The 12,648-nt window shown below is 51.9% G+C and overlaps 1 protein-coding gene across 8 annotated transcripts in view; it reads left to right on the forward strand.

Moving 5' to 3' along the window:
• The window catches only part of ESRRB (estrogen related receptor beta), a 155,788-nt gene that overhangs the window by 110,563 nt on the left and 32,577 nt on the right, over window positions 1–12,648 (forward strand). For all 8 annotated transcript variants that reach the window (XM_014559166.2, XM_032482424.1, XM_032482426.1 and 5 more), the window contains one exon: window positions 9,873–9,989. In XM_014559166.2, coding sequence (XP_014414652.1) covers window positions 9,873–9,989 — 117 coding nt within the window. The remainder of the gene's footprint in view (window positions 1–9,872; window positions 9,990–12,648) is intronic.

Below are 12,648 nucleotides of genomic sequence, written 5' to 3' on the forward strand. Positions count from 1 at the left end.
GCCCCACCCTTAGGAGAGGAGTCCGCCTGGGGACAGCCTGATAGGATTAAACTTCCAATAGGTCTGATTAGCATCTTTCTGATTATGATCTAAGACCTGTAGTTCTGCTTGGAGGGAACTTGCTGGTTAGGCAGAATGCTGGCTGGGCTGATCAACTTCTCCTCATCTTTGAGTGTGTTGGCTTATACATCCGGTTTGTGAACTGGGGCAATGTGAGTCAGCCCCTGAGAGACGGCGCCCCTCTCTGTGGCTGGCACAGTCAGGCTTCTGGATCATAGGGCAGAGTGCTAGCTTCTGGACCATGATACTGACCCACAGTGATGAAAATCTTTGTCGTGAAGGCTGCAGTGATGAGGGATCCTTTTGAGGAGCCACCTGGGGGTCTTTGCCAAGGTGTAACCCCAAACCCTGACCCGATCACTCTGTCTCTCACTCTCAGCAACAACCCCGCCTCCTGACCCACTGGGAAACTGGAAGCCCTCAGATGGGAACTCCCTCAGCTTGTTGCCCCCACACCTACCCACCCTCGCACATCCGCAGCATCTCTTACTCATTGGTGGCACAGATCTTCACTGCTACCACTCCTGATGGAAGTGGTGTCCCACCCCGGGCTCAACTCTTCTCAGGCTTGGAATCCATCCCTTCTCCGTCCCCAGAGAGTGTCCTTTCCTCACTATCTCCTCTCTTTTATCTTCTCACTCTCCACTGTCTCCTTTCCACCGCATGTAAATACTGCTAGTATCTCCAGTCTACAAAAGAAAATCCCTCCAATCTCCAGCTTCCCGGATCACCCTTTCTCCTCCTCCTCTCAGTTCTTGACCCACCTCACATGCTCGATGTCTTCTCCTGCCCATGGCTTCAGCTGCCTCTGGAATCAGGGCAAATCCCAGTTCAGCACTCCTGCCCTCGGCCGCTCCTCTGAGCTCCAGGGCCTTTAGCACCTAATGAACATTTCCACTTGGATGTCCCAGAAGCACCCCAAATGCAACGAGTCTTAAACAGAAGCTCTGTCTGCTGTCTTCAAACATGTCTCCTTGTATCCCGATTTGGTGCCTGCAGTGTTTTCAAGCCAGAAACCTGGGTCTCATTCTTTACTCTGCTTCCTGCTGACAGCGCCCACCCCCTTGCCAAACCAACATCCCCACAGCTGCATCCTGTTCATCCTCCCTTCTCCTTATTTCCTGAGCTAACAGCTTCTCTACATGCCCCCTGGTTCAGTTCAGGCCACCACTGACCTCTGATTAGAGCACATTTCAGACTGGTCTCCCCGCTGCCAGGCTCACTCCTTCCCATTCTGAACACACACCTGAATGTGTCACTCTTGTATCTTGCTTGTGGGTAAAGTTGAAGCTCCGCCCTGACTGAGGATGTCCCCTGGGATTTCCCCACATTGACCTTGCCACCTCTTGCAGCCTGGAGGTCAGCCTGATGGCGCTAGTTTCCAGTTCCCAGAACCTGTCTCTACTTTCAATTTCTAGACTTTGCACAGCGTCTTCTCTTTGCTCCTCCTCCCCCAACCTCCAGGTCCCTCTTGTGTCCATTTGGTCTCAAGGTCTCAAGTTAGCTGGCACTTCAAGTTGGCAGAGGTATGGCCCCTCCTGGATGCTCTTGTAAAGCTTCTCCAGGCCCACAGATAACACTTGCATTATTTTTAGAAAAACTTTTGCTCACGTTTTGGGAGGCAAGGTTTAGCAAATGTTTCACATGACTCTTTGATAAAAGAGACCTTGCCTTCTCTAGGGCTACTGTGTGAGCCATTAGGTGCAGTATCTCAGAACACACTGTCAGTTACGTGAGATTTTATGAGTGTGCATGTACTGCTATTCCTCAAAATCCTGTTTTGAGCCCTGAGTACACTTCCTAGACCATCAGGATAGTTCTTTTTCAGTTGCGTCGATTTGCAGTCATGGTTCCCACAGCACACCAGCACTATACTGCTTTTGACTCTCAATGTCTGTTATTGCGAGCCATCTTCCTGGGGATAACTAACTTTGTGTTACATGTCTTTCCCCCTTTGTTACTGGTTCAGTCAAATGACTAGCCTTGCTTGGAGTCTTCTCAGGGCGATGGGTCTTCCCAGTGGCTGTTCGATGTGAAGTGACTGGCACGGTGCCTCTAACGTGAGACCTCCCAGAGGCGCAAATATTGAGCAACTTCCTCTTTTATAAAGGACGAGGTTTGGGGGAGACTGCCTTCCATCGGAGCTTATGAAGCAATTGTTCAGTTCCTTGGTGCAACTTTACTGAGTCCCAACCACTGTGCCGGGAGCTGAAGACAAAGCAAGGGGCCCTAGGCTGCGGGCTCGCATTCTAGGAGGTGATGCAGACAAGGAATACGTTACTAAGTAAAGAAGCATCATGTCAGACCCAGACGAGAGCTGTGAAAGAGAAAAGCCAATGATGAGACCGCAGGTGATGAGAGAGAGGGTCTAATTTAGTCTGAGGATTCGGTAAGGCCGTGCTAAAAAGGTGACTTTTGAGGAAGGTGAAACACAGGAGGGAGTCCTGGGACCAGCATTCCAGGCAGAGAAAACAGCAGCTCTGTTTGAGGACCAGAAGGAGGGCCAGTGTGGCTGCTGTGAGTGAGTGGGGGCAGAGGGACGGGGATGGGGCTGAGAGGCTGACGAAGCCTCCGGTCACAGTGAGTGCCGCGTTTGGATTCTCTTCTGGGTGCATGGAAGCCACTGACACCACATGCTGCGTGGCCCTGAGGAGTGGTGAGGAGGGTGAGACCACCTGGTACCCCTCCCTTTGCTCCCAGGGCACGTGGACAACTTTGCAGGTGGCTGGGAGGCCCCTTGAGCAGCTCCTTAAGATGAGGAGGAACAAGCAAGAAAGAGGCCCTGGCACTGAGCTTCCTCTGTTCACTTGGGGCCCAGATGCAGGCTCGGAAGGAAACTCCCTGCGGAGAGGGGACAGGGGAGGGGTGATTGATGGGTTATCCTGCCTTGGACCGCCTCCAGGCCTTTTGTCCTGGAGAATGAGGCAGGCAATCCTAGGGGACAGAGACTATGATGGGGTGCAGAGACAAAGCCAGGAGTATGTGGGAGCCGGGAGTGGGGTGCTGTTCAGCCCTGCCACTCACCAGCCAGCTGACCTTGAGCAGGGCCTGGAGTCCTGTGGCCTCAGTTTCCTCATCGGTACAAAAAGAGTCAATGAAACCCACAAAGCATTGCTGTCTGCAGGGCACTGGGGGAGTGAGAGGAAGAACAAAGCACAGTTCCTCTTTCCAGAGGCACAGGCGGGGTGCAAGTCAGGTGAGACACAGAGCCGGACAGACCAGGGAGGGCTTCCCAGAGGAAGGGACATTTAAGCAGGGGTGAAAAGTGAACATGCCTCGCAGAAAGAACAGCAGGAACAGGCCCACAGGAGTTGAGTGTGCTCTGCTCAGGAAGTGGGGCCAGTGGTAGGTGACGGGCTGGAACAGAGCATGGGACCGGATGTCAAAGGGCGTCACAGGCCGTGTTAAGGAAGAATGGAGTGTAATAACTCCCTCTCAGCTGTTTCACCTGGTTTAGAATCCCAACAATATAATTTCTTAGTTGTGTCAACTTGAGCAAGTTACTTAGTTTCTCTGGACCTTAATTTCCTTGTCAATAAAATGGGACTAATGGGGCTGATAAATAGTTCCAGCTCCTAGAATGTTCTTGCAGAAATTAAATGAGACATGCATGTAAAGTGTTGAGCTTAGTGCCTGGCATATGATAACCATTAAATAAATAGTAATTGTTATTTGTTATTTATGCTTGGCAACAGGAAGCCATTGAAGATTTTTGAGCAGACAATTAATCAGATCTCCTTTTAGCAAGATAATCTCCCACTTCCAGACCATCTTTCCTATCACTGAAGTGGGAGAGTCTAGGGTCAGGCAGACCAGTTAGGTGATTTTAACAGTCCAGTTAAGAGATCTAGTTAACAGTCCATTTGGAAGCATCCAAACCAGGGCAGCGGCAGAAGGGTTAAAAGGAGAGGTTAGGATTTTGAAAGTAGATTCAGTATAAAAAGAATAGTGACTGGATCATGAGACTGGCTCCTGGATTTCTAAGTTAGCCTACTAAGCAATGGTGAGGCCATTAGAGGGAAAGAAACCTAGAAAGAAGAATTTGGCTGGTGGAAGAGGGGCAGGCAAGGAAGAGGGGTTGGGATAATGGATGAAATCTGAGACATGCTGAGTTTGATCAGTTCACAGGCCTTACCCTGGACAGTTGGAAATACGAGGCTAAACCTAGTGGAATCCAAGAAGGGTTTTCGGTCCAATGAGATCTTCTAGGGCAGTGGTTCTCAAAATGTGGTCCCCAGACCACAGCACAAGCTTCACTAGGGAGCTGGTTAGACATGCAAATTTCAGACCTGCAGACTCTGAGGTCCTGGCGGGTGGGGCCCAGCAATCTGATTTAATAGGTCCTCCAGGAAAGCCTGTTCCAGGGAAAGCTGCTCTGTTCTGGTTTCTTCCCACACACTTCCCCCGTTTGTTTTGGTTTTTACATTGAAGGCTTTTCATAAACATATCGGTAATCCTTGGCTGTCTTAGATGCAAACAGGGCTAAAAAGCGTAGAAGGAGCTTTCCTTTGGCTTATCTTTATCTGCTGGTCTTTCCTCTGATGCTGTTTGTTTTTCCAGAGAAGAACACTATGAATTCCTATCTTCAGGCTGGTGGAGTGGGGGGTGGAGGGTGGGTGTGAGGGGGTGGAGTGTACATCTGGCTGCTAGAATTCTGAGAGTGGGCTGGGGGAGTGAGGCTGGGCAGTCTCACTGTTCAGTGTGCAGGATTCAGTCATCTTCTTTTCAGCTTCTGCTTCCCTTCTGCCCTCTGCTGAGCCTGGGGTCCCTAAGTCCTGACTTCACCTGCATATAATCTCCAGACATTAAGTTGGCTTCTCTTGTGCAGGATGCGGGGAGATCCTTGGTGGCCACATGGAGTGGCAGCTAAGTACTCCTTAAATACAGACTTCCAGCAAATTCCCGCTTTCAGTCCCGTACCTCACTCCGTCTTCTGCTGTGTCTTCAGCGCCTGAGGCTTTTTGAGGTTCTGCAGTACAAACTGCTTATTTCATATCTGGAATCCCCTCTTTGGGTACTTTGGTTTGGACTTCCTGCATTCTTCTGTAACAGTTCCCACTCCCGCGCTGGCCTTTACCAGGCTCTCAGGAAGGCATGCAGACATGTGTTCCGTGTGCTTGATGAGCGAGAGGTCCATGGAGGCATTTAGCATAGGAAAGTATTAACATCCCTCCGGGGACAGCATGGAGGGTAGAGTGACCAGAAAGGGCAGTGGGGACGAGAGGAGGCAGGTACATTAGAGGTGAGGCAAGAGAAGATGGGCGTGGGAAATAGCTGTGGCAGAAGGGGATGGAGGCAGTAAATGTCAGAGAAGTAAGATGAAGGACCTTAGAAGTAAAGGAGAGGGAAGAATCCAGAGTACCACCTCAGTTTCTCACCTAGGTGGCAGCTGGCTTAGTGATGGCTTTGCTGAGGCAAGGACCACAGTAAGAGAGAGTCTGGGTAAGAACGGGTTCAGCTGGAGGATGTGTGAGGAACCCAAGGGAATTCCAGGCAGGAATATTCAGGAGGCAGGTGGGTATAAGGGTTTGAAGCACAGACAGTGCATCTTGCTACCCGTCCTTGCTAGTTACGTGAGCTGAAGCCAGTGGCACAAATGAGATCATCAGCTGGAGGGTAGGGAGGAGGGAAGGGTGGACAGTGGACCACACAGAGATGAAAGGGATAGTCTCTGGAGTGAGATAAATAAGGGAGTGAAACCAAGTGACTACCAGCCCAGCCCTATCACTTCAGAGCTGAAAACGGTGGCCATTTGGGCTCTGATGTTAGCCCACGGCCTCTGAGCCCGTAAATTCCTCAAGAGCCCTGTTAGCTCTGCAGCCCCTATCCCTGAGCTCCAGGGAGAGGACTGCCCGCTTCCCTGCAGCTGTTCAAGGACAGCTGATGGGGACGCCCCTGGGCTTTCCTTCCTGGGGCAGAGGATCAAAGAGAGTTGGTGGTGGGGATTTCCCCTCCACCTCGAGGTCACACTGAAACTGGGTCATTCCTCGCTCCCTCCCACAGCCACACGCAGCATCAGCTCTGAGGTCTCTCTATGGGACCCTGATCTTAATGTTCTTAAAAGGCAGAATGGGTGGCTAGCCTCAGGTCTGACACCTAGAAATGACCTATCCCGGAGTCTTTTGGCTATATGAGCCCTGGAAGCTCTGTTTGGATGCAAAAATCAGCATGATCACTTTGATTGCTTACTACCCAGTGCGTGCACTTCACTAAGCCTTTTATGTGCTTTCTGTCACTGAGTCTACAGGACTTTATGAGATGGAAACATACTGTGCCCATTTTACAGATGTGGAAACTGGGGCCCAGAGAATTTGGGTGACTTGCTTGAGGTAGAGTCTGTATATGTCTGTACTAGGCACACTCCCAGGTTAGAACTCTGAATTTGCGCTAGTAGTTGGCTGTGTCCCTGTCCTGTGAGAGCCCAGCCCCAACCCTGCCACTCTGCTGGTGAGAATGTGTGTGTATAAGTGTGTGTGTGTATGCGTGCGTGCACGTGCATGCGCGCATACCACAGACACCCATCCCTGCTCCTGCGCTCTCCTAGACTGCCCTCCAGAGACCACAGGAATTCTGATGAATTAATCTCATCACTTTATCAAGGAGGCACTTACAAAAATTACAAGGCAAGGCCACCAGCCTGGCTTTGCTGGCAGCCAGCCGCTGGGGCCATAAAACAAATTGAAAGGAACAAAAATAAATAAATAAAATTAGATCTCTCTCTCTCTCTCTCTCACACACACACACACACACACACACACAAAGGGTCAAGAACATCCCTAGGTTCTTGTTAATGCTCGGTCTCTTGTCCTGGGAGAGCACCAACGCCAAACCAACAGACAGTGACCCCTTGCTGGGGCGACAACCCTGCGAAATCTGGGATCCATCCTTCAAGGGATTGGCAGGCTGGCCGAGGGGCTGAGACCAGTGAGCGTGAAGGGTTAGCCGCCTGCAAGCGGTATCTCAAGGCAGCCCGAATTCCCATGCCAGAAGGCCCCTGTGAGCTCACGGCCCAGTCATGCAGAACAGAACCGGACCACCTGGGTTCAAGTCCTTGCTCTGCCTGGTCCTAGACTTGGCTCCACTTTCTTATCTGTAAGGTGGAGAGGAAGCTGTTCCCTCCAGCGCTGCTGGGAAAATTAAAGATTCAGTACATGAGAAGTAGGACCACAGCTGTTAGCTCTCAGTGTGCACTGAGCACCTGCCGTGTGCCAGGCCCTGGGACTGCGGAGAGGAGCTGGTCTGGGAGCAGGAGACAGACAGTTACAACACAGGTGATGGAGAGAAGGAGCACCTTCCCCAGGGGGATCTGGAGGTGCGGCAAGGAGGTAGAGGGAGCAGAGTGTGCTTATTCTAAGCAGCAAAAGCCTGGGAGCCCAGGAGGTAACGCTGAGTTCCAGGAACTGATAATTATGCAGACAATGGGGATGTTGAGGCTGGGGTGGGGGTGGGGGGTGGGTGGGATAGGAGCCAGGGCCAAATTCTCCAGAGCCTTCCAAGCCAGGATGGACCTGGATGAATTCGTTGATGTATGGGGTTTCCTCTCTGCTTCTCTTTTTAATTTTACCACACTTATGTGAATACTGAAATTATTTCCCGAGAAGTCACATGAGCCAGAGTGACCTAAGAAATGGTTAGAGTTAGATACTAGAGGTAGGGGCTCACAGAATGTTTATTCCTTCCCCTTTCTCTTACTTCCTTCCTACAGCACAAAGGATGACCTCCAGCCCCGGTCCCTGCAGAAAGGTGCTGCTGGCTGGACTTCAGAGAGAGAGGGAGAGAGGGAGAGAGGGAGGGAGGTATCTGTGAGGTACCCCAGGCAAATCAACCTCTGTGAGCCTCAGTTTTCTCACCAGCACAAAACGAGGATCAGAATACTCACTGAGCTGTCGTGAGTACTCAGTACAATTAGGCACCGTGTAATTGGGGCTCCATAATTTCATCACTTCTAAGCACTTCATCAGTAGTGGAACCTGGTTCATGCTTGTTCTCAGAAAATCCAATGGTAGGTGGTTTCCAAATGCCACCCGGGGAGGCTGAGGCTCAGGGACACCTGAGAACAGCCCCTCCTCCCCTTCCTCTAGACACCTCATTTTCTGGGTTAGCACAAGCTGTCCCCCAGCTCCTTGTCGGGGTGCAGGGGTGGCACAGGGGCTCTCTGTGGCCTTGGGTAACTCACCTCAGCTCCTCGAATCTCGGTTTCTTGGTCTGTGAAATGGGGCACTGGTGAGTCCCAGAGGATTGGGAGAGCTGAGGCAGATCATGCACATAGTTGGTGTACAATAAAGGTGGCCATTATTATTGCTAAGGTGGACGGGTGATGTGGGGAGATCCTGAGGACAGGCAAGCCTGAAGCTGCCCCTTTGAGCCTTGTCCCTGGGTTGGGAGTGGCCTTTCAGAGGCTGCTCTGTACCAGGCAGCGTCCTAGCTGGGTGAGCTGGGCCAAGGTGGGTAATCCGGGCAGGCAGCATGCTGGGCTGTCACTTCTACCTGCCCCCTAAGGAGGTGGGGACCCGGGTCGGAGTGGGGATGGAAGGCTCGTACTAGTTTGGAGTCTGTTCTCGGAAAACCACAGATTCAGTCCCACCACACTGACTGGGATGGCGGCAGAGGAGACAAAATAAAAACAAGACAGCACTGTGGTCCACTGTCCTGCACTTGCATCTTCCTATTGCCTCCCCTTCCTCCAGCATCACCAGTTCTACTCCCTCTTCCCCCCCCATTGCCTTTCCTTTGGCCTCCAGGCATGTGATAGATGCACAGTGCACATTTGCAACATGAGTTTAGGCAGCTAAGAATGCACAGGACTGAGGCCCCTACAGTAGGCAGGCAGCTGGGGCCTGTCCCCACCACCCTGTCAGCCTTCTCAGGAAGAGACACCGAAAAAAGGCAGCGGCCTCCCCAGAGCATTTGAAGGTCAAGCTACATAAGACCTGTACAGTTACATTGCTTGTAACCCGTCTGTAAACCTCAGGCTTCTCATCTGTAAAATGGGGACGGTAGTATACCTACTTCATGGAATTGCTATGAGATTCAGTAGATTATCCATTCAGCAGGTTTGCCTTGCACGCCTCTGTGTGGCAGGGGCTGACCTCAGGGCGACAGAGATTTTGTGGTGAACAGCACACACTCTTGCCCTCATGGTGCCCACAGCCCACTGGCGTCAGGTTCATGGAAGCCGTTATTATCACCCGTTTAAGGGGTGACATGGAAAACGAATCACATAGTCCCTCTGCAGCAATGAACCAGTTCACACTGATAGGGCTTTACAATATTTAAAGCAGTTTTAAATACATGATCTTGCTTAATCCTTCATTTAGTAGATATCATGTTTTGAAGATGAGGAAACTGCTCAGTGGTAGGAAAGATTTTCTCAAGGTCAGCAAAGCTGGGTGGCCTGGGCCTCTGCTGTGGGATGTGGGAGGCAGGCCCTGGTCCCTGTGGGCTCAGAGTTGCCTATAGGCTTTTCCCATGAGCTGGGGCCCCAGCTGCAGGCAGAGGGCCCATGGGCCACACTGAGGTTCTGGTCAGCACTGGGATAAAATGCCAGCTCAGTGAAATTTGATGTCCCAGTTCAGTGATGGCTTCAAAACTGTGGCTGCCTGGCCCACCTGACCCTGGCACTGGACTCTATATGTAAGAGAGATGGAAACACTCTGAGCACCTCGGAGCACCTTGTACTTTGAGAACCACTGCCCTGTGGGAACCTCGGGGCTGGGGAAGTAGTCGTCCAGCTGGCTAGTTCCCATCCAGCCTCTGGCCAGTGGGTGGGGGCCCTGGACAGCACCTGGCAACCCTTCTGTGTCTGGTTACAGGGAACATTGAATACAGCTGCCCGGCCACCAACGAGTGTGAGATCACGAAACGGAGGCGCAAGTCCTGCCAGGCCTGCCGCTTCATGAAATGCCTCAAAGTGGGGATGCTGAAGGAAGGTAAGAGGCCCCGCTTAGCCGCGCAAGGCGGAACCCAGGCTGGGTCCTGGTGAGGCTCTTCTTCCCAAGGAGAGTCTCAGATCCCTGGGAGATGCCAGCAAGCTGTGGACCTTCTCCCAGGGCAGGGCACAAGCACAGGGGTCTGTGGGGTCCTCAGACCCTACCAGACTCTCTGTGCAGCCCAGGTGGAGGCCCCGTCCCCGGGGCACCCATCTCACACACCCTGCAAGCAGGTATACAGCCTCCAGCCCCCACATAGTTCTCCACGCCCTCAGGAGGGCATTTGGGGGCAGGGAATGGAAGTTCTCTGTGAAGAGTCCTTTGGGGAATGGCGACCCTACTTGGGCGTTAGGAAGCTGGCTTGGCGCTCTGGGGAGGGCCCTCCTCTGGGGTCAGCCTCCTCTCCACCCGGGGAAGGAAAACTTGAGATGCCTTATTACCCCTCAGTGGCCCATGGAGTGTGGCAGTGCAAAGACATTAAGGCCCAGAATGACACATCACGTACCCTTCACCTGCCAAGGACGGCCTCTGCTTTCCAGCAGGTGCTCAGGACATGGCTGTCACCTGGAGAATGTTTCCCCTCCCCGGTTCCCTGTCCCCACCGTCCTCTCTCTTCTTGTTCCTTTCTCTGCCTTTTGCCTCCCTTCCTCCTCTAGAACTATGCCGTCCGACATGGCAGCACGAGCCACGCCTTCTAAGTGTAAGGCACACACGCGATTTTCAAGACATTTTAAGATGATAAAAAGGAGTATAAAATATTGTAATAATACTTTTTTAAATGATTTCATGTTGAGATGATAGTATTCTGGATATGCTGGGTTAAACAAAATGCATTGCGACATTAATATCACAAGCTTCTTTTTACCGTCTTTAGTGTGGCTACTGGAACATTTAAAGTGACCTGTGGCTTCGTTATTAGGATAGCTTTCTGTCTCCATCACCTTCCCTGTGGATCTGCTCAGGGTGATGACTTTTGTTCAGTATCATTTTTGGAGATGGGTGTGTGTGTGTGTGTGTGTTTCCCCTTCCCCACCTTTCAAGGTAGCCAGTGGCAATACTTATAGATGAATTTTCATGATTCTGGGCCCTGGGATCCTTCCAGAAATGGGAGGAGGCAGGACAAGAGGTGTGTGCTGGTGGTCAGATTATCTAATCAAGAGGGGCTGGGAGGAAAGGGGAAGGGGTGGGACTGGAATGCTGGCCTTCACTGGAAGCTTCTGGAGCCCAGCCCAGCCTTAAGAGCCCTGAGGCACTCGTTCCATCCCCACTTCAGGCACCCTCTGGGAAAGAGGGTTCAAATTTAAGATGCTTTGTCAGTAGGACAACTCAGATGTTGTAATGTGGAAATCAGAGGCCCCTTCCCTCCATTTTCCATTCCAGGTTCCCCCCTTCCCCTCAGGTCAGCCTGGGGTCTGCACGTGTAAAACAGAAACCCTTGAAGCAGTTGTTCAAACACTCCTGTGTCCACGTGGCATGTTGGCCTTTGAACTGCATTTCTTACTCATGACTTCATGTAACCCTTCTGAGATGGAGAAGGCACTCTGCTCTTAGACACGTGCCAGCTGCTCCATGAGGAGGGGTGGGGTATGGACCGAAGAAACAGCCCTCTTTCTAGATTAAAAATGGGCTGTATTGGAGCTACTGAAAGACTGTGTTGGTTCATTTTGATTCTACCCAATTTGGGTCTATCCTATTTAAGGTGTGACCCAAGCTAGTGGCTGAACCAGGTCCCCTGACTCCTACACCAGATTCTTTCCGCTCTCCAGAGCATCCTGGGCTTCACAAATGAGGAAACTGAGGCACAAAGGCCCTCAGAAGTGTGCCTTAGTGCTGGTCTCTCAACTTTCCCTCTGTGTGCTGCTGGGGACCAACCTGAGGCTTTCTAGACCTTGGAGAGATTCCTTGCTCTTAAGTTTGTAAGGATGGGAGCTGCCACCTTGTTCTGGGAAGCAGGGTGTAAAGACACTGACTCAAGGGGTGGGGGCAGCTACCCAATGGCCTTTCCTGGTTGGAGGGTGTAGCTTCTCTTGGCTTCCTTACTTCACAGCATCGGAGGAACATAATGCAGAGGAAGCTGATTGCTATCAATATACCCCTGAATTTGAAGAGTGACAAAATTGAGTCCTAACAGGGTTGGGGTGAGATGATTCTCCCACCATCAGTCACATGTCGGTTTGCCGGGAGCTGGTCCCAGAGCCTGGAGCTTCTCCGTGCTCTGTGCTCTGTGCTGCATCTGCTCTTCACGGAGGCATGGGTCAGGGATGGGGAGGCTTTCAACCCCAGGCCACCTCCCCTCAACTCCAGGATTGTGAGCTAAAGAGCAGGGGAGGAGAAGGGAGGTGAGGAGAACGTAGGGACCGCCACTCAGAATTCCTGGACCATCTTGCACCCTTGAATGGAGTCTCTTTAGGGACTACCCAGTGCTGGGAGGAGAGTAGAGGAACTTCCTGATGGCCCCCCAGAAAGGGGGAATGATGAAGGAGATCCGAAGAGGCAGAGAAGCAGGTGGCCAAGGGCACAATCCATTGGCGGCAGCAGCCCAGGCACCCCCACCAGCCACTTAAAAGGAGATGGATGCTGTGTGTCCCAGGATGATGGTTTAGGGTGTTGGGGCATGCGGGCCCAAGAGAAACATGTCTCAGGTAGGGAGGACATTCAG

This window comes from Camelus ferus, chromosome 6 (genome assembly GCF_009834535.1).
Source record: "Camelus ferus isolate YT-003-E chromosome 6, BCGSAC_Cfer_1.0, whole genome shotgun sequence".
Classification (NCBI taxonomy): domain Eukaryota; kingdom Metazoa; phylum Chordata; class Mammalia; order Artiodactyla; family Camelidae; genus Camelus; species Camelus ferus.